Here is a 22,013-nt window from a genome sequence, read left to right on the forward strand (position 1 = left end):
GACGCGTGTTCCAGCACCCAAGGGAACCGAGCCCGCGGGCTCCCAGGTCGCAGCAGCCCCCCCGGCTGCACACACTTAAAATCAGACGTGTGCGCGTGTGTCTGTGCATGTCTCCGTGCGTATTTACAAAACCAACCTCCTGATGGTAGAGCACAAATAACCGTGTACCTGCTAACCCAGAAAGGAGGAAAAAAAAATAAATTTGCAGCACAGAGGGTAGGAGGATGAGATCACACAGCAGAGGTACAAATGCCCCGGCAGACGCGTCCGCGCCCGGCGCTCGCAGCAGGCAGGCGCACCGGCAGCCCGGCCCGCCCTGGAAGCTTAGGAAAATTTTGTCACTGCCCGTAATGGAAATCAGGTCACTCCTTGTGTAGCCCCCAGGTAGGTCCAAAATGATTCCAGAATACTTGGATGAATGTGAGGTTATGAAGACAGAAGCTTAAGCAAGGCTTGCCCCACCGAGGTTTCTAGGGATGCTGGGAGGACACCAGGCATTAATAGAACTTTACCTAACTAGTGCTTTTAAAATCATTTGTTTCTGATCTAGCAAGCGTTTTGATAATATATACCTACGATATGCTCCGAATGTTTCCTTAAAAAATGCTGAAGACATCTTCCCTATTTGAGAGCTATCTACAGGAGGTCTTTATTATACCAAATTTCTTTTGTGTGTCTACTCCTGACAAATATCAGAGCAATACGTCAGATGCTACAATTTAAACTTTCATCGTATCTGAAAGTATACATCTCTTTTAAAGTGTATTTTCAACATGAAAAGAGCTAAAATCACAATTATACTCCATTGCGTAATGTGTGTGAAATCAAGACCATTTGCATAGCTTCCAAAGTGAAACTCTGGAAAATTGCAATTAACAGGAAGTATTACTCTGGGGAAGGGCTATCATCCCCCTTCACTTCTACTGCACGGCCTAAGACATACTTTAAATATTCTATGAGTATTGTCAGTACCTTTGCCTAAAAAGCCAGCTTCTGGAAAATTTCAAGTTGCAATTATTTTATAAATCACAAGCCATTTTTCCTTAATCTTGCCAATTTTAATGAAGAAAAAACATTAGCATTTCAATGTACAAAAGTCCAATAAAACATGGGTTTTTTGTTTCTTTTAAATCAGTGAATGGGTAAAGTTTGGGTTAAACTTATTTGACAGTAAGTGTTTTCCAATTTCCACTATTAAAATTTTTTTTTCTGATTTGACTATAGGATAATGACAGTCCAGAAATAAATAGCTATAAATACATTCATTGTTCCTATTCAAAAAATAATCACATAGGGGAGACACAAAACTAAATTAACTTATTGGGATCTCTTTCTTTACAACGAGATATGGGCGAGTTATAGCAGAGTGACTCAAGACAGGAAAAAAATAACCAAGTAGGGAATAAATTGGTCCAGTATTGACATTCATGAAACATACCAGTTAGCATAATTCTGCAGTTAATTCATCCTTTAAATGACACTACTCAGTTGATTTTTATTTGCTTCAGGTATACATAGTGAAAGCAGGTTCCTTGGAATCGTTGCTGAGGACAGGTATAGTACCCTGGAGACACTGTAACAACCCCCTTCAGTATGCATGTGCGTATATAGAATTATATACAAGTAATCATGCATCCACACACACACTTGTATAGCAACACTGCAGGTGACGGTCAAATCCATCATCATTCATCATTGGCAGCACTTGTTCCTCTGACTTGGCCTTGGTTACGTAGCTGTGGAGAAAGAAAACACACAATTACGCGTTACCAGTTTCCTCCAACACCAAGTTCCAAATAAACAGGTTTATTGATCTCCAAGAAAAACAGGGCAGGGCAGTCAAACCACTGCCAGGACGAGCAAACCAGAGCAATGCAAGGCGTGCCAGGCAGTCTTAGTTTGGGCGCCGTCCTCCCCGGCGGGCAGCACTCCGGCCCCAGGAGCCTCGCGCTCCTCAGCAGGATCTCGGCATCCCGAATCCTCAGCAGGATTGCGGGGATCCCGCCCGCGGCATTAACACAGTCGCAGCGGGAAACTCCGACACGGAGGCACTGGGCACAAACACTCCGCAGCCTGCACCTCTCCTGGACAACCTGTTTCCCACAGTGACAGTTTTAACACAATTTAGTGTTAACAAACATCTGCGTGGAGCCGGATGCCAAGGACTCAACATGCTTGGAAGATGGCAGCCCAGGTTCTGAACCACGCGGACCATGCCCGCTACCACTTCGCTACTGAGCGCGCAGCAAAGTGACGCTCGCCGACTCTTCTGATTTGTGCCCAAAAGGCTTCAGCGCTCAGCGCCAGCACAGTGGTGGCAACAGGTCACGCACTTTGGGCTTCTGTGCTGGCGAAGCACAAAGAACCCGGGCTCGTGGCCAACGCCTCGGGCGTGCTGCCGCCGGACCGAGCACCCGCCCAGCCCGCTGCAGTACCCATCTGTGGAGAAGGTCTCTTATGCACCCCGGACACCATGGGGCACCTCCAGCTGTTGATCACCACGAGGTTATCGAACAGGAGGGAGGTGAGGCCCAGAAGCGTTATCTGGACACATCTCCATTTAGATGATTTCTGCCAGCAATTCCCATCCATCAGAACATTAATCACTTTTCTCCTTTTCCATCCAGCAGTTGACTTACACAGCTTGATCTGCCTCAGAACCTACAGAGAACTCCTCTAGACGTCAGCAGCCAAAGTGCCTCGAACGGAACCCTTCTTACGCATCTAAACGTAAAATAAAACTGTCAGCTACCACATAAAGAACCTGTCGTGCTGTTGGTTAGTAAGAGAGAAGTAACGATCTACATGACCAGGACTGCTTTTCCCTGGCCAGGACCAGAACCAGCCTCAGCTACAGCTGAGGTTTTTTGGAGATGGAGGTATACACAGCTTCTTTTTGGGAACTGTACAGCAGCTGCTTAGACTTTTAACAGCCTGTGATACTTCAGCATGGAGCCACGCTGCTCAAAATACCCAACGTGGCGTTCCTACCCTCAAAGACACGAGGTAGGTCGGTCGCAGTGCTTTGGCAGGGTCAGATGCTTTTCCACTATGCACTGATTAGCTGATGTGTACTTAATGAAGCACAGGTGCTCCTCACCCCCAGGAGTCAGACACATTAACCGCTAAGTGAAAGACAGAAAAACAGTGAGAAAAGGATGGGCTGGGATAGAGCAACTCTGGAAGAACACTGATGAGGATTCAGAGAGTAAAAAACAGAACCAAAAGTAACAAAAATAGAGATCCTGACTGTAGAAATTGACTGGAGATGAAGAACAGGACCAACAGAAGAATCAAAACGTGCACAGAACTCAAAGAGAAAGATTAGCTCAAACCAGGAAGAAAGGGTGTTAATGAGAAAGGGAATAGCAACAGAAAGCAACGTGTGTAAGAAAATGAGATGCTGCCCATACTGTTAGGCTTGTCTGCAATTGTTTTTATGCATCATAGATCTGCATTGTGCAACACTGACAAAAACGCCAACTATTTCTCTGCAGGGATGGAAACATGAAGATATCCTTGTAATATGGAGCACCTTATCACTACGTGCTCGCTTCCTAGTGGTCCTGGCCATAAAACTAATGTTTTGTGATATACTTGGGATTTAATGAAAGTTACTGCTTAGCAGACTGGATGAAGTAGTTGAATATGAAACATAAACCCAAATTATTTGGGATAAAATTAATATCCATATTTTATTTGGCAGTGACATTTTTGCCTTTAGGTTATTCTCCAATAATGCACTTCACCATAAAAACCTTGAAACTGCATAATTTATAGGTGTTTGTAGATATCCCTATTATAACAGTTCAGAAAAACCAAAATATTTTAACAGTAGGTCCCCACTCCTCTCACATTTCACAATACACATAGAAAAGCTGTGTTAGTGTAACTAATCAACACAATTCTCTTGCAAAAATCTGACTTTTTCAACAAGTAATACACTTAAGGTTCCTGATGCTAACATCTTACACAAGCAGCTATTTGAAATAAATATTTGCATTGCTTTGCAAAACAAGAAAATAGTAAATAAATGTGTCTGATATTTAAGAACAAGGATAAATGTTACACCCAGAAACATGTGATCTGGGTTTTGCTTAGGGTAAGAACTAAAAAGCAGCAAATATTTTGCAAAAAATATGTAAAAAGATACTTACCAGTGAGAAATGTGGAACGGAACTTTCTCTACAAGACGACAAACATCCACAGTCCACAGAGACAGAAAAGGGATATTTTGTCATGCTCACAGATGCGTCGAGTGCTCTGTACTCTCTCCAACACAGACCTTGTCTGCACCTCACACTGCCACTATCCTTTCTCAGAGAAACTGCACGAAGTCTGTTTAATTCCAAATAAAGCACTATGGGTGTGCAAAAGAGAACCCTTCTGACAAAAATCAGTTATAGAGAAGAAAGTGATCACCCTTTCTCCTCCACAGACATCTAGGAATGTAGGTGGCTCTAGGAATAGGTTCTGGCATAAAGTAGAATTAAAGAAGAAATCCAAGCGATTTGAGAGAACACATGCCATAATCACAAATGTCCAAATGCCAATGAGAGAACACAATGTTTGCAAGAGCGAGTGAACATCATCCTTTTCCAAAGCATATTCTGGGAACTGCCAAAGCAGACAAATCCTTCAGCTCATTTGAAGAGACAGTTTGGTTTTACCAGCTCAGAACATCTACACTCAGAACAGTGAAGAAACGCTTCTTCCAAATCCAGAAAACATCTCTACACAATGCAAGATGGCTCCACGCAGTTCAAAGTCCAAACGTGGGGAGCATAAGTGGGCAGCAAGTTTTGATATTAAAGGAAAAGATGTGCTGGGCACAAATCACAAAATGCCCTTCAGAACCACTGTCAACAGGAGGTCTAAAGCACAGGCAATCTGTTCAAAGATGTCTGGCAGCTGAAAGGAGTTAAACCATGCCAAAAAGCAAGGTATAGCTGAAGACACATTGTGTCTTGAAAGAAGCAAGAAAAAAGAAGGAAAGTGACAAGCTGAATGGGTTTGGGGCATAAAGCAATTGGCCAAATGGGAAGGAAACAGAATTGCAAATCCAAAGGCTGCAAAGAACTTAAAAAACCAAAGTGAGAAAGGTTCATGCCAAAGGTCATGCTCTGGAAAGACACTACAGAAGAAGGCTTCCCGCCCAGCCTGTGATGTTCCTCTACCTCTTCAAGGAAAGAAGAGAGAAAGTGCCCTATGGATGAGTTTCCTTCTAGACATCAGACCAAAGACAGATCAGGCTGTGTGCATTTGGTCCTCACAGCCACTAAAGCACAAAAATTGACACCATCTCAAGCCCACTAATTTTACTGACTTCCTTTTTGCAAGTAGGATGAGTGCAACAGCTGTCATGTGACATATTCAAGCCTACTTGGAGACATTTTTGAAGAGAAAAAGTAATTGGACCTAACGATGATTAGAAACGAAACAAAAGACATGACAGAAGAGCAAGATGATAGCTCTGAGTTCTAACTGACAAGTGGTCAGAAGGCACTCGACGGGACTTTGTGCGATGGGCTTGGCACCACAAATAAAGAGGTGGTCAAGGCAGACATTCTGGATTTAAGTGACATCAGAAATAATGACCGTAAGCCCCTTCCAGCTTGCCACAACACAGCATGCAGAAGCGTGAAGCGCATGGCTCTGCACAGGAGAGCCGCCAAAGGGGCTGCAGTGCTCCTCAGCAACTGCCCAAACGCGCTCGAGGGGATGGGCACAACGTCACTTGCGACAATTCCTCAACAGGTAACTCTACAAGTAGATGGCACACAAACATCAACCTTAAAAAAGGATTCTTACCGCTTCCAGCTCCTTTTGGGTTTCATCCTCCATTCTCCTAATGTCTTCCATAGTCAGATCAATCCACTTGTCAATCCAACAGAACAGCTGACGATGGAAGTTGGTAAATATCCTTTTTTCTTGCTTTAAGAAGATGAACAAACATTAGATAACAGGCCTAACTTTTTGCCAAAGACTGGTGAAGTGATTGCAGCTGTTCAATTTGAAAAGTCATAACCTTTAGGCGTGTGCTGATTCACACTGCTACAGGTTCAGTCCCCTCACGTTCCTGGAGCCAATTTAAAAGTTATCTAATTTCTCACATGCTTTAACATGGAAAAAAAATGAACAAATTTCATTACCAAAAAGAAGTTTCGAGAAATGTAAGCAATTCATGATACTTGAAAATGCTGAAGAATCCTTGTAAAATCTGTTCTAGCTCCAAGACAGAATGGTGTTCTAGCACCAGACAGAACAAACATAGCATCACAACAGCTAGAGTAGTGTGAGCTGTACAAAAATCTACGACAGAACTGTTTCTGTTAAAAAAAACCCAAGAATGGCCAATTCCTAAAGCCAGAATGAAGCAAAAAGGGAAGTACTTCTGACTCCAAAGATGGCACGCTTGCAATTTGTACCAAATCAGCATCCCAGTAGTATCTGACACGCAACTGCAAAGTATAAAAAACCTTGAGAGTATAAATATTCAAGCTAAGGATTCCACAGCCCTTTCATTGAAGTAGATGTATCTGGGCTTTGAATCAATCACAGGAAGAATCTTTTCACTGTACCTCCTTCTACTTTAATTGTAGGTTTCCCATTTCAGAACACCTGCCATCCCCAAAACCCCTCTGTGTCATGCTGAAAAGTGCAACTTGCCAGCTCACTCCATCTCTAGTGCCCTGGAACCTCAACTTTTGTAACGGTGATCTGGATGGTGAAAGACGCATTGTACAAATGACCCGATCTGCAGAACTGCCAGTATTGCTTCCGACTGCTCTGATAAAAGTACTCGTGTGTACAACACAGAAATGGTTTCACTACTGCTCAGGCTTCTGCATGTGCTCAGTGACCCAGGTTGCCACCTGAAGTTCATGTCTTGTTCATCTGCTCCCAGATTTTGCATCACTCAAGCTGCTGACTGCCCTCAAAACCAACGCTGAACAAATCTAACATACAGTTCTTGACAACTAGCAGAGATAACCTCCTTTAAAGGATCAGCTTCAGGCAAAGCTAGGTTAAAAAAAAAAAAGAGAGAGAAGTCATATCCTCAAATACTCATCAGACCACAGAACCAGTCTTGGCTCTTCTCAGCTTATTCCCTAACAGAGTTCAGTTTGGAATGTGTGATGGGCAACTCCTTCCCAAAGCAACCACCAACACACTGAAGAGTCTCCAATGTCTCCTTACCCTTACTTTGGGCTGTGGCCATCACAAACTACCTTGTGCATCTCATTTTCAGTTACTATTGTTTGAAGCTTTTCTCTTTTGCTATCATATTTACTGAAATTCATCAGCATTTAACGCGGTTTGCTGTGTGGTGCGCTCAGAGCCCTGGTCACCACGACGCGAAAGGTCTGGTGTTGGCTGTCTGTGAAGAGACACCATGGCCAGCTGCTACTGGGATAATGTTTTGGTTAACTCACTGTTACAGCACATTTTCTCTGGATTGGAGAGGACTGGCACGATGGTCTAGATTAAACACTTTGCCTACACATAAGTTTACATTCTAAATATTTAGTCATACGTTTAAAACGACAATTCGTATTCTGATGATACAGCAGTAACAAAGCAAAGATGCAGACGTAAACTGACAAAACACCACAATTGCCAACTAAATCCTAGTGCACTGGATTCTACCTGCATCATACCTGGTTTTACAAGCATTCAATTCCAAAAAAATCAAATAGTTTAGAATTAGCAGAAGCACAAGAACAGTTTTGTAAGAAAACTAGAACATAAAATACCAAACACCAGCATGTTTTATGCAACTTTCAACTTAGAAAAAAACCAAAGAACTCTTCCCATCAAGTGCTGTCACTTAAAAATCAAGTGTTAAACCTACATGACAGACTCTTTGCTTACGCCTTTGCTTTTTGAACTTAGAAAGTTATTCCAGTACCACCAATTAAACACCATTGCTAGTGGATCCAGCCACAAATGGCTGTACTTGCTGAAGAAAGGAACAGAAATTGCTTGACTGTGAGCAACAGGAAACCTCATCACTGGTTCTGCTCAGAAAAGCCCACTTCAGCACAGAACCACCACGCCTCCCCACCCGCCGGCCTCCAGCCCCCTGCCAGCAACGCCCCGGCAAGGGAGCAGCACTTACCTTCTGTATAAAGTTTTCAACCTTGTTCTGCAGTCCCCACCATTTGAATTTGATAGTCACCAGCTTATAAGCACACATTTTAGGACATTCTTCATCAGTTGCTAGCTCTTTCTGTTTATGGATAATGGGAAGAAATTTTTAATTTTTTAAGAATTTACTTCAGTCAAATTTATTATTAGAAATTATAATTCTAAGTATTACATTAGAATTATAAATTATATTATTAATTTATACTTATAATAATACTTAGAATTCGAAGTATTATTAAACACTTAGGACTGTACTCTGGACATAGGGTAATAAGAGATTAACAAACAATCAGGTTAAATCCGTAAGACAATTCCAAACATATACTATATGCAAACCTATACTATACATCTTGGTCTTAACACGGATCTCATTTTCACCGTTTCCACTGTAATACACTTTCTGACATTTTGAAAGGACAATGAAGTTTGACTGCATAGCTAGCACCAAATTATTTTTTACTTTCGGGTCTCCTGTGCAAAGGCAATTAAAATCTGAGTTGTACCAAGTTGCTCAGCACAGAGGTGGAAGACACACGAACTAGAAAAGATTCAAAAAACAGGACCACCCCTTGAGTTCACTTCTCCCAAAAGCACAAAACTTCAGCTTGTTGCAGTTCCGTTCTGCCCACGCAGACAGAGGCACACTCTCCCCACGTCCCTCTCCTGCAGCCGATGCCAGGTTATGTCTTTACCCAGGTGTGGAGGCCATTTCTAGCTGTGGGGCATAATTTACATGTTCATTTTTGCATAAGGAATTGTGGACCTTCTGACTGTGAGAACTCCTTTACCATCAACAGCAACAGGCGGCCGGAAAACTAAAGCTCCACTTCCAAGACTGCTTGGAAGCAGCTCCAGCTCAAGGACTGGTGCAAAAGCAGCATCCCCAGAAGGATGAACTGAGGGAAATTCAGGAGACATCCACCACCACTTCCTGTACTTCCTAGGTTTCTGCTACAGCTCCTACATCCAAGCAATTCCGAAGTACCTGTAACACCACACACAGTGATTTTCCCACAATTCATGCAGTCACATCTACGGAATACGAGAGACTGTATCAAGCTTTAAGTTCAACGAGGCGCATGAGGCTACTCCAAGCCTTGTAAAAGAGGAAGGAAAAAAATCCCCAAAACTAAAAAAGGAAGCTGATAGTAGCTTTTCTAAAAAAAAAAAAAAAAAAAGCGTGTTTGGCTTGAATAACAAGCAATTACTATAAGAAGTCCACAGATTTTTATTCTTTATATCTGCAACAAACTTGTAAGTAGAAATACTTCATGGCATTAAGTCAACTGCTTTTAACCATGAAATGGACTACTCCTGTCGGTCATGCCCACAGGGAAAAGATTTACTGGGAGATATATCCTACATATAAAAATCTTGGTGAATAATGCATGTTTATTTAATGTATAATTTTTGTCACAAATACTCATCACCAGAGAGCACTTAAATGAAAATTAATTATCCTCAGAAGCCTGATGTTCTATTCCCGAGCAAAAAGCAAAGCGCTGCTGTTGTTTAGTTTCCCCAAGCAGCACCAGTCCATGCCTAGGCACCAGTAAAAGGACAGAACTAACCGGAACATACAAATTCCGCGCCCCCAGCTCCAGGTGTTCAAAGTTCTCCTCATTTTACAGCTGTTTTTAAAAACCAAACCAGTAACTCTTCACTGTCTTTGGGTCACACAGGCCCGAACAGGCCATTCCGGCACGGGCCTCCTGCTTCCTTGCCGAGCAGGAAGGATCGGCCGACATCTGGGGCAGGATGCAGGCTGGCAGCCCGGCTCGCACAAACAGCCCCCGCGACACGGCGCAGGCAGGAGCGTCCCCGCAGCGGCGTCTGAACGGTGCCTCCCCGCGCGGCCGTCTCGGAACACCAATATCCCCCTTTTCCCACAAGACTCCAGCTAACGCTCAGGCCCGGGACAAACCCACGAGTCAGACCAAAGGCCTCCCTGGCTCCGTGTTTTGACAGCAGCCAACAGCACAAACCTACGTGAAAATATAAAACCCAGGGAAGAAAATACTGGTAATTCACTTAGAAACTCTACCAATCTCAGCTACTTACAAGCTCAGAAACCTTCTGAAGCAGAACTACCTTCTGCCTTTGGACACACAAAGGGAATAAAGACTGCGCAGATTGCAAAATCACAGCACTGCCGAGGGTGAAAGGGACCTTCTCGGGTCACCGGATGCAGGAGCCCTCTCACGAAGGGCCACCTACGGCAGGCTGTCAGGACGGTGTCCAGCCAGGTTCTGAGTATCTCCACAACCTCTCTGGACAACCTGCTCCAGTGGTTGACCACCCTCACAGTAAAAAAGTGTTTTCTGGTATTCAGGTGGAATCTCACGTTATTTTTTGTCTATATAATCGGATTGTCACAGGATGAACTTTCATCATGCTGAAAAGATGACACTAGGAGCAGCTGTGGTGACACCAGTTAGGTCAGTGGTATGCTCGGCTGCACTCAGCTCTCATTAAGACAAAATAAAGCACAAGGAGCACCCAAGAGGCAGCTCTGCAAGCTTTTCTTCTGGCAACGCAGCACAATGCGCAGTGAGGCGTCAGCTTCAGTAGCCCACACCCCTTCTGCTCAGCTGAAACCTGATCCTGTTGGCTCCCAGTGTTGCCAAACCGTTTCCCGGCCTCTCACAAAAACCTTGTCCCTGTTTTTTTCCCTAGGTTAACTGCCACGCGGCACTAAAACCACTGTACCAGCACGTACACAAGCAGAGGAGTGACTGGTCAGCGCTGCACAAACACGCCCCTGGAACTACAGCCTCATTCCACAGTGGGACAAGAGACACCTTAAGTCCTCAAATTCACCTGTTCCAACTTACATCTCAGGCCAGCTGAGAATGAGCGTGGTGCTACGCAGGCGGTCAGCCGTGGTGGTCAGTTATTTGACACTTAAGACATGGGTCAAGCTTCTGACAGCAGAAAGGCGGTGTATCTGCTGCCTACTGCCGCGTGCACAACCACCTTCTAGGACAGGAACCTAGACACCGAGAGCTTGTTGCTCCAGTGCACCCCACTCTTGTATCTGACGCTGATCTTGCTGCTTAGTGGCAAAATTACTAATGCTGATATCTAAAGTAATGAACTAGAAGAAAATTCACACCTCTCAGAGCAAGTCATTCACACTGTATTTTGACAGAAACATTCATGCTGCATTTAGAACTTTTTTGGGTAATGAAAGACTGAATGCTTTTATAAGAAAATTTAAGAAACTAGGGCACCATTTGCAATACATTCAAAAAACCCTCAGCTCTTACTGAAGATAATTCAGCAGAGTACATGCTAAACATAAGACGTAAAATGATGCTACTGTCAATGAAACACTTCATTTACAGTAATTGCAAAAGTGAAAAACCACATTCTATTGGGTAACTAGAGGCCTGCCCCTGACAGAGTGCCTGTACGTTCATTCGAGCATACAGCAGTCAGCTTCGCGTTTTCATGAGGGCGTCTGGTGCAGCAGGCAAGGACACTTCTTTCTGGGATGGGCATGCATGCATGAATTTTGACGCGCTTTGGGACTGGGGCAGGGATGTGCTGGCAAGTTTTGCATTGCTGTTCAGGTGTCGTTGGGTTCCACGTGGTATATGCTGGTCCACAGGAAATTTGTTTCTGAATTTGAGTCAAGTAAGGTTCTAGAGGGAATGGAAGAGGACCTCAGGCAACTGACTCTACAAAAAGTTATTTCAAGAGAGGATCATCTTTATGTATGCAGCAACTGTTCAGGCTAAATTGTTAAAAAAGCATACAGGCATTACAAAGGTATATAGGGGTGACGCGTATTCTGACACTGACGCTGCACCAGTACTTATGCTGCCCACGAAGGAGTCAGTTCTGCCTCCAGCATGGCTGTCCTGTAGCAAATCCATACTGGACGTGACTAAGTGCTAAGCTTTCACACTGCAGTCGTACTGACAGCCACGTAAGAACTGGTAAATGACCAAAGCACATGGAAAACTGATTTCCCAAACCAACTCAGATTACACATGCCAGACTGAAAATTTCAAGAACATGGTGGATGCCTCTGTGCATGCATGCACACTCATGCACAAGTGCAAACAGTGTACATTATCTCACTAAGGGAAAATATTTATGATGAAATACTGGAGGTTTTAATATGCGTTTTGTATACGCTCCAGGCAAGTGAAAAACACCTAGATATTCAACACGGCAAGGTGAAGACAGGCTTAGGTTTAGTTGCCACTGTCTTCTGCTAGTTTTTTGGAAATTCTAAATAAAGCATACACGTGTACTATCTTTTACCCTACTCTAAGAAACACACAGTTATAACCATTTAAATATAAGGAAGTTTTCAACTATTTTTTTTGCATTTCAGGTCATCTCATGGCTACCACAGCAGGCTGATGACTTCCATGGAATTCATCATGGTGTATATTCAGGCGTCAAGCCTGAGTAAGGATAAAGTTAATCCAATTTAATTTGCATAGCTTTGGTTTTAGTAGTGATGTTGAACAAGTAGCAGACAGCACCTTTGCTTACTAACACATTTGGAATATTAACTGAAAACAAAAAAGTATTCAATTTCTGCTAGTGCTAGTCTCTAAGGAACCATGAACTTTTTTTTTCTGCTGATAAACACTTTATAAGGTTGTAACATCAGTTCTCAGTACCTTCCAATTTGGCCCCAAAGGTCCTCTCTTCGTCTTAACCGACTGGAATAACGCAGGGTCTTCATCATCTTTGTAGTCCTGTAACATAAAAAAAAGCCCTGAGAGTCAGAAAAACCCCCACCAGATTCAATATCCCACTGCATTAAGCTTCTGTTCAAGACTAATATATTGATTCTCCTGAGTGGAGCAGGATGGGTGGAGCACATTTGTTGGGCTGACTTCAGTTTGTGCTGAATACTCCATCACACCCACTCCCTCACGGCGTATCACCAGTGGTGCTCATTGCCTGTTGGCACTGTGACAGCACGCCAGGGCTGCCTTCGAGGTCAGAACTTCTGGGTGCTGCACGCTGCACGACACAGACACTATCCTGTCGGGTTTGTAAACTTTCAAGGGGAAGAGAAAGCAACAAGAGAGAAACTAGCGTGCTAACGCTCTCCAAACTGCAGCGTATGCCCGCTCCTGCGAGTGCAGAACAGGGAGGGAGGAAGGGAGCTAACTTGCAAAACTAGAAACTGCACCATCTCAGTCTGTGAGACATCGCCAGGCTAAGCACGGAGCGGGCGCGGGGCGGCAGCCTGAGCGGCACTGCTTCCCAGACAGCACCGTTCCCCAAGGCATGTGCAGTGGGAATAAAGCGAATATTGATAGAGCTGAAAGTGACAAATGCTTCCAACACATGGATCTACTTAGTTTTACTGAAAAAATGGGCATGAAAATGATTATTTGATAAAGATGCTACTTTGGAAATTAGGAAGGATTAAGAACTCTGACCTCAGTAACAGACAACCCATAAGGTTTACATAATGTATGAAAAACTCAACTTACAAATAGCATTACACCCATGCAACCAAGGAGAACTGTAAAAGTTTAAGTTGCTTCAAAGTAGAACAAAGTTCTGCATCAGAGAGTTGTCACGAGGAACTGCATTTGTAGACTGCTTCTAAATGAATTACAATGAAACCTTCACCTTTCTAATGCATCCTCCTATATTTAAAATTAAACACTATCAGCAGCAAGATAGACATAAATTAAAAAATGGCTCTCTGAATATTAAAACTGAAATATTGATGTTTCTTCTGAGTCATACTAACACCATCTAACCACACCTCCGCTGACGCAGTAGTGTTTTGGAGAACTGGTTTCCCTTCCCGACTACGTTGCAAAGTTCTTGCAGACAAAGGCATGAACATAAGCCCAAGTAAAATAAACCTGAACACTGGGACATTACAGAGCAGGAACTGGCAGACAGAGTTAGAATATTCTGGCTTAGTGGCCAGTGACAGACACTTCACGGAAGGATGCAAATAACCCAAGACGGAGCTGTCAATCCAAGCAGTGAACAGTCTGGTCTTCTCTATTCTGTGTTTGGTTTTTTTCTGGAAAGGATATAACTCTTCCATTACAGAGGATCATACAACTGGGTATTCCTCTCCACTTTTATTTTTGGCCTGCATCATTGCACCCTGTGGCAATTAGTGACTAATGAATTATGAACTGCGCAAGAGTATTTCCCTCTCCCATTGTTCTGAAGGGATTTCACATTTATTGTCTGTATTTATTCACCAGGAAAATTCCAAACAAACCTGAGAAAAACAATCCACACAAAAGAATTTCCACCAACTTTCCTCAGTCCTCCCAAAACAGCTCCTTTTCCCTATTTTTCATGTTTAACCCACGTAACTTGAATTCAACAGATGGTACTAGTGCACGTACAACCGAGGAGCTATTAATGAATTCATCGTTTCAGCTGTCAGAAGTATCAAAGATCACATGTAACGCGCCAGTTTTCAAGTCTAGATTCTTCCACCAGCATGGAGGAACGTAGCCTACTTCTAGACTGAAATTCCACATTCTCAGAGCAAGGCTACACAGATCAGTTATGAGTGCTTTTATAACCATTTTGACATTTACAGTGCACTTTTCGCAAGCTAGATGGAACTGGAAAATCCAGCAGGTCCTCTCAGAGAAATCTGATGTCACAAAGAAAATCAGCTGTTGTTCTCTGATACTCTCTTCTCCCACAATTTTTTCTCATTGTTCCCAGTTCTTTTAATGTACCTACCTACAGTATGTATTAAAATAGGCTGAAGAAACCTTTTAACAGATTTTTCCCAGCCATTCTGCAATTAATATACCTAGAGATCATTATTAGGTATTCAGATAAACTTCCATATTAAGCATTCGAATACGTACTTCGAGCAAGTACTTCCTAGAAACATCGGAGTCAAGACATTCAATCACATTGCTAATCAATGTGTTTTAGGAACTTCCACAAAAGTTTTTTCCTCCATTTCTCCCTCTAAACCGAAACATGTTTATTTAAAGAACCCATATAATAGCCAGCCAACTTTACAGCAGGGTGCTCCCGCAGGTGCTAAGATAATCCTCTGTCGCCTCACGGGGACAGTGTGAGCAGTCAGCATAAGCACTGTACATTAACATTTACGTTCAGCAACGCCGAAATGTAAGTCCACTCAAATTACTATAATTGCAGAAAGACTAATAGCAACAGGCTATTAGTTGTCATTTGAATTTTTGTAAAGCCCCACGCATTTACGATTTTACTGGAATAAAGCACACGTCCTTTTTACAGACATCCAAAAGCACAGATCCATTCCTTCGTGTACGATTCCTTCGGCACACAGCCCTACCGCTCACCCACGGCCGCACGTGAGCAATGCCCTGGGCAAGGCAGCCTGCTGGCTTGGTGCCTCCTCCAGGAAACCAGCAGCGAGGTGAGCAGAGGGCACACGACTTACAGCACTTGCCACCAGCTGTAGCCTTCTCACCTCATCAGTTATTTCCAAATACTGGGGTGAAGACAGCTGCAACCTACTTGAATCCTCAGGTCCTGCATATTCTGGACACTGAATGTGATATGCAGTTCTGGTTTGGGTTTGTTTGTTTTTTACAATCCTTGAGTGGGAAAAAAAGGCATTTTCTTTATAAGTAAATCACCTTTAAGAAATCTATGTGCATACCTAGCAGAATATTTTAATAGAAATATATTTAAAGTTTATATTACTGATTATGACTGCCTTTTAACAATTGCACTCAAACACTGGGTGGGAGACACTGAGAAAAGGATCCAGCTATAGTGGGTAAACAATTTTCCAATAAACATTTTGTTTAGATAACTAATTCCTGGCATGAGTATTGCTGTTTTGGGGTAGCGATATGCTAAACAGAACCAGAAAATACAAGAACTTCCATATTTTAGTGCCAGTTTTGTAAATAAAACCAGGTACTGCATTGAGACAACCCTGAATTTCTTAGTTTGATTGTCTGAATATCCTACCAAGGTAGAGCTCACACCGGAGTGCTGCAGGGCATATCGATATCCATACCATACACTCATTTGCACTAGTGGTACTCAGAGGATTCTGTCCCAGCTGTAAGCACAGTCTTGCAGCACTGTATGACATCATCATATTTAGGATGTTCTCAGAGTATCTCCGTGCTTTCTTTAGAGCAAAAAAGAAGAAAGTGCAATAATTATAAAGAGATTGCTGTCACGCTTCCACGGATCACTACAGGCACAACAGAACAAACCTAAAAGCAATAGAAAAGCAGTACTAAGAGGAGCCAAACTTATGTAATATACTGGGATATAAGGAAACCTGGAGAGAATATGACACAAAATATCTTATGACACTAAAATTCTGTGGTACATCTATATTTTGAATACTAATTAATTTTTGGTACCCTTTTCTCTAGGAGAATACATTAGAAGTGGAAGACACACAAAAGACAGCAAGAATGATTAATTATGGAAGCAATTCCATTCAAATAGCAAAGTAGATCATGAATCTTCAGGCTGGAAAAGACATGACTGAGAGGGATAAAATACAGAAATCTGTAAAACCAGAGAGGGAATATATGTAGGTAGGGACTGGAGCTAGTAGAAGCTGAAAACCATAACCAGATGAAATTGTCAGCAACCCGAAACAGAAATCTTAGACAACTTTCAACACAAATACAGGAAGAATACTGCCAATTCCATCAGTGGTTAAGAACAATGAAGAAAGAAAGAAGGCACAGGCAACTTGTAGAAGAATGAAGAAGCTTCCATTTTTTTGAAAGTCTTTTGCTGAAGGAAAACAAATTCACTTCCAATAGGCAGTGTTTGGTTGAGCCCATGTGTTTGTGCTGCAAGCGACACGTTTCCAAACTGTAAAACTTTTTTTCCGAACTGTTCACCAGAAGGTAAGCTGCAGTTCTGACTCCTTACTAAAGCTACAGCATCCTGTATCCTCATGAAGAGTATGGATATGGAGGATGTAGCTGCTGCCTAACCAGCCCTTCCTACACCCGTTCCACTTACGCAGAGCGCTTCCTCTTTTGACTGGGTGACGTTGTAACTAGACTGTACCTTTGCACTAGCTTATAAGATCCAGGACAAAATCATGTTTCAAAGACCAAAACCCTTCACTCTAAACTTGTCATCAAAGTAATTGCCGCCACTTTTTACAGTTCTGTAGTATCCAGCAACTGGATCAGACAGGAAGAACCGACATACTATGGAAGTTTACACAGGACTAATACAAGCTTCGTGATGCCAGCAAGATGGTCAGGGCTAAACACACACCAAAGATGAAATGTCTTGACTCACTACAAGTTGCCATAAGGCATTGTCAAAAATCTGCAATAAAATGGTTCCAAGCATGCTTATAACTATAGAAATTTAACTGATCTACTTTCTTTTGTAAGCACTACAATATGAAATCTACATAAATTATTAATTAAGAAACCCGAAACTTAAGAAGTCAGCATCCTTGAAGAAAGCTAAACAAAGTGCAGAAAACAAGGCTTTCTCCCTCAGAAAGACAGCTTCCACATTCCATATGATGCAGAAGTATAAAAGGTCTTGCCACATGATTAAAGCGGAATATGCTTGGCGATTTCTACATTTGCAAACTCCTTCCTGAAAAAATAATAAAGAAACAAAGCAAAAATATCAACACACACTCCTATTTCCAAGTAACAAGCTGTTCATCCAAAATCCTCCGGAACTTTAAAACTAAAAATCACATTCACTAACAACATCTGTGGTATTTCATACCAGAGTACTTCATACCTGTTTGTTACGGTATACACCACACGAGCTTCCAGAAATGCACTGTAGGATGCAAATTTTCAAATACACAACGATCAGCAAACTTGCTACGGTAAGAACTTCACTTACATACGCAGTCTTTGTTTTGGCATTAAAACTCATCTACATGTGCAACCTTGATCTGCCTGTTTTATGTTGTGGAATTATTTGACTGGATACCACCGGGACGCACAAGTCCACGCGAAGACCTCTCACTGCCCAGGGACAGCGGTAAAAAGCAACTTTGCTCTTGCATTTAGGACCCACATATAAACACACTTGGAAACACTGGGGAGAAACACCCCAACGTTATCTACAAGTAAAATGTGGGAGTGAAAAAAAAATTCAGAGAAAATAGATGGGTCATGGTAAAGTTTTCTATGCTAGAGACCACATACAGAATCTTTGAACCAAGACCCTTCAGGACTCAGTTAACCCAAATCCTGTTAAAAAAAAACCTGTCTAGATTAAGGTCTCGATGGACAAGGGAGCATTGTAGGAACTCTTCGCGAAACACAAACCCTACCAGCATGCAAGCAAGACGACTGGACTAGAGCCAAAGTACAAATAAACAACAGTTCTTTGCAGAGTTTAAGGAAAATATCTGTGCAGCAAGAGCTTAACTCCTGACAGCAACAAGTCCTTCTTAGGAAGAAAATCAGGCAGCTGTTGGAACAAGTACGACCGCTAAAAAACCTTGAAGCCTGCTTAAAAGCTAGAGAGGTAAAACGTCGTTACGCGGCAGCACAACCACCCAGAGGAGCTAAACGCTGCCGTGGCTTAGCCCGGCCGGCAACGAAATCTACAGCCACGCGCTCTCTGTCCCCTGCCCTCGGGGAAGAGAGTTGGAGGGGATGCATGCGGCGTCCGGAGCGCGCAGCTGAGGGGCAGCCTCTGATCGCCCAGTCAGAGAAGAGACGGATAACCCGTGCAACGGCATCCGTAGTTCCGTCCGGCCCTGGATCACGAGCCCATCTGTCACGGCAGTCGTGCAGGGACTTCCTCTGATGGGGTGCGAGCAGCTGTGTGGCCTTTAGCTGCCAGCTGGGCTAAACTGTAACAAAACCACTTCAAAGAAATACACAAATATCGTTTCATAGACAGTTTCTGCTGAAAATCTCAATATAAACACATGAATGCAACAAACTGTTACAAAGAATTACTCAGAGAGACTGTGAACCACTCGCAACAAACCCACAATCTGGGTACTTCTTTACAATTCTCATTTATAAGACCTGCTAAAAGTAGTAACAGTACTCCTGGTAGCTCAGAGTTCACCCCGTGAAGGAGTATAAAACTTCAAAGCATACATACAGGACAGAGTGATTTTGAGAAAACTTAGAGAACCTAACAAAAATGACACCAATCTGATGCCTTATCTGCAAATTCACAAAAAAAGCTTCCTGAACACACAGTGGCTTAAGCCTAACCAGGCAGGTGGGCACAATTTCTGGCTTTTCGACTCAATACTACCTTAGCTTTTTTAACAGGAGAACACTATCAGTGTTATTTAGCAGAGAACTGTGGAAGGAAACACATACCAGAACCTCTCTCCTGCGACCCACAGCTCTGTGAATACCTGCTCACAGCACAATAAGAGATCAAAATCGGGTTGATCAAAGTATGTCATATTCCCAATCCAGTGTGTGATTCCCAAGTCTCATAACTGAAGCAATCACTTAACTGATAGGCAAGAAAAGCATTTGCCTGTTCCGGGCAGATTTAGCTAAACGGCTTTCGATAACAAACATCTCAGTCATTCCCATCTCCTAAGAGTCCTGTAGCTACAGGGCAGCTACCAGGTGAACTATTCCCTGAAATCACCTCTGAAAGAATGCCAAGGTTCAAATGAAAAATAAAATCAGCCTTGTTAAATGAGCACAGACGTGCACTGCGGCGTTGTGCTATGCGCTAGAAGTTAAAGGTCTCCATGAAAGAGATTGTTTTATAAGACAGCCCGGAAGATATGAAGATTGATAAGCACCCAGAACAGGATGAAAAAAGCCTTAAATAGGGGATAGAAAACAGAAAGAGGGCAGGAAAACACTAGTAAGCTAGAAATAAGTCCCATTGTACACACGTAGGTTGTTCCAGGGTTATGCAGTTTACGGGGCATACTTAAACCATCAAGTCACAGGTACGACTGAAGGAATTAAGCAAAATTCAAAGCATGTACAAGTTATTCTATTTTCTAAACCAGTAAATAACATCCCAATATGAAGAAAGGCTGTTTCTGTAAGCAGGCTGAAGACTGGGAGAAAGTAACAGAGCCACGTAACAATCACCTGGTCGAACACTTAATCCTCTGTGTCTTCAGAATAAAGAAGCACTGATGGAGGTTGAACTGCGGAGCATCTATTCAAACTCAGCAATTCAGGCAAGCCTTTTCCAGTAACACAAGTGTCCAAGGCAAAGCAGAAAACACACTTTGGGGTGAAACGTCAGGTCTGTAGCACTCAGTCTGTTTTCCACACATCTCCAGATACTGGCACCTCAAAGAGCCCTGGTGGCCAGGGACACATCCATAGGGTCACTTTCGGGAGTGCTCTGGGCACCAGACTGGCATTTTTGATGCCTGAATCCTGATCACTAATGCATTTTTGAACAAGTCAAAGACATTATAGGGTCCAGACTCCCCCGGATCTCTCAAATGTTTTAAGTCACTGGGCCTTCCTCAGCAGCAGCCATACAAGGATTGCCCGCTCCACAGCCATTGTAGCATTCCTCATCACACACTGATTTTGTAGGCTGGACCGTAAACACCTAAGGCAGTTTGACAGTTGGGGTTGTTCCGCCTGGAGACATGAAGAATAGATTGGATATAAAGAAGGAACTTTTTTACGATGAGAGTGGTGAGGCACTGGAACAGGTTGCCCAAGGAAGCTGTAGATGCCCCATCCCTGGAGGTGTTCAATGTCAGGTTGGACAGGGCTTTGAGCAACCTGATCTAGTGAAAGATGTCCCTGCCCACGGCAGAAGGGCTGGAACAAGATGATCTTTGACGGTCCCTTCCAACCCAAGCATATAACTATAAGCTGGTTAACAAAAAATTGAAAACAAAGGGGAAAAGAACGGGAACTGTTACAAATATTAGCTGTTGTCCTGTCAGCAAAATCTCAGTATGACAGATAAAGCCTAACTAGAATTTCCTTCTTGTATTTATTTCAGTGGAATTTGATACAATTACACTCAGAGTACCACTGTCTTTTCTGTGCAAAGTGCTATTGAAAAGGCAAGTTGAAAGCGTGCATGCCTAGCACTGAATTCTGCCACACTCACTTCTTCATCTAGTCACCTACTTCCATCACACGTGTAAGTGAGCTAACACAGACTCCACACAATCCTGGAAAAGGTGCTCCTTCCAAATGTGTACCTGTGCTCTGCACACGAACTCGCTGAGTATCCATGTGCTCTTACTAATAACATCTGTCCTTCTAAATTTTTGCTTCTCATATCAAGATATTAAGCTTCAAGTTCTTGGGGAAAAGACCACAGACTCCTACGGATGGACCACAGGGTGTATCCAGGACACTTATGTTTGCCAAAGCAATCACTAAAGACGAAACTGAACAAGTAATCCCGCAGCTTTCAGAAGAGATGAGCAGTTGATGAACTGCTCTGATGAACAAAGTTTAAAAATAAAAAACCCCAACAACTCAGGTCCAGATTTCAGTGGCAAAACCTGATTGATCCTCTTGAGACTGCCATAACCCCCAGAGTTAAGGATGTGTGGAAGGACAGAACTTAATTTCAAGAATTTGTAACCAAGAAGTAGCAGCAGAAGCACAGGAGTAGCTTGGTGGAGACACTGTGCTGTCATGAAGGACAGCTGGGATAGATTCTTGCACTTGGTTTCACGTACATATGAGCACACAAATGCTTGCTTGACCAAATCAACTACCTTATCTACAATTAAAAGTAAAAAATACACCTATGTCAAAAGTCTGTTGCCCTTCATGTCTTAGTTGTGCAACCGGAAGTCAAATCCGGTGGCCTGAAGTTATAAATGCATTTACTAAGCAAGTAACTTTAGAATGAATGATTCTATTCAAGACAATTTTCATTCATCTGTTGGGTAAAATCCAGACCGTTTTAGTTTATTCACAATCAACACAGAGCAC

At 42.8% G+C, this 22,013-nt stretch overlaps 1 protein-coding gene across 2 annotated transcripts in view; it reads right to left on the reverse strand.

Moving 5' to 3' along the window:
* Nucleotides 1–304: 304 nt before the first annotated feature.
* The window catches only part of PITPNB (phosphatidylinositol transfer protein beta), a 30,147-nt gene continuing 8,438 nt past the window's right edge, over nt 305–22,013 (reverse strand). The window contains exons 8-12 of one of the 2 annotated variants that reach the window (XM_086623527.1): nt 12,795–12,872; nt 8,123–8,233; nt 5,812–5,934; nt 2,640–2,724; nt 1,697–1,736 (exon numbers count right to left, since the gene is read on the reverse strand). In XM_086623527.1, the coding sequence (XP_086479653.1) occupies nt 2,677–2,724; nt 5,812–5,934; nt 8,123–8,233; nt 12,795–12,872 (360 nt within the window). In that variant the 3' untranslated portion in view covers nt 1,697–1,736; nt 2,640–2,676. Of the gene's footprint in view, nt 1,737–2,639; nt 2,725–5,811; nt 5,935–8,122; nt 8,234–12,794; nt 12,873–22,013 lie in introns of both variants that reach the window. The other variant, XM_086623526.1, reaches the window with a different exon arrangement.

This window comes from Tauraco erythrolophus, chromosome 19 (genome assembly GCF_009769465.1).
Source record: "Tauraco erythrolophus isolate bTauEry1 chromosome 19, bTauEry1.pri, whole genome shotgun sequence".
In the NCBI taxonomy this organism is placed as follows: Eukaryota; Metazoa; Chordata; class Aves; order Musophagiformes; family Musophagidae; genus Tauraco; species Tauraco erythrolophus.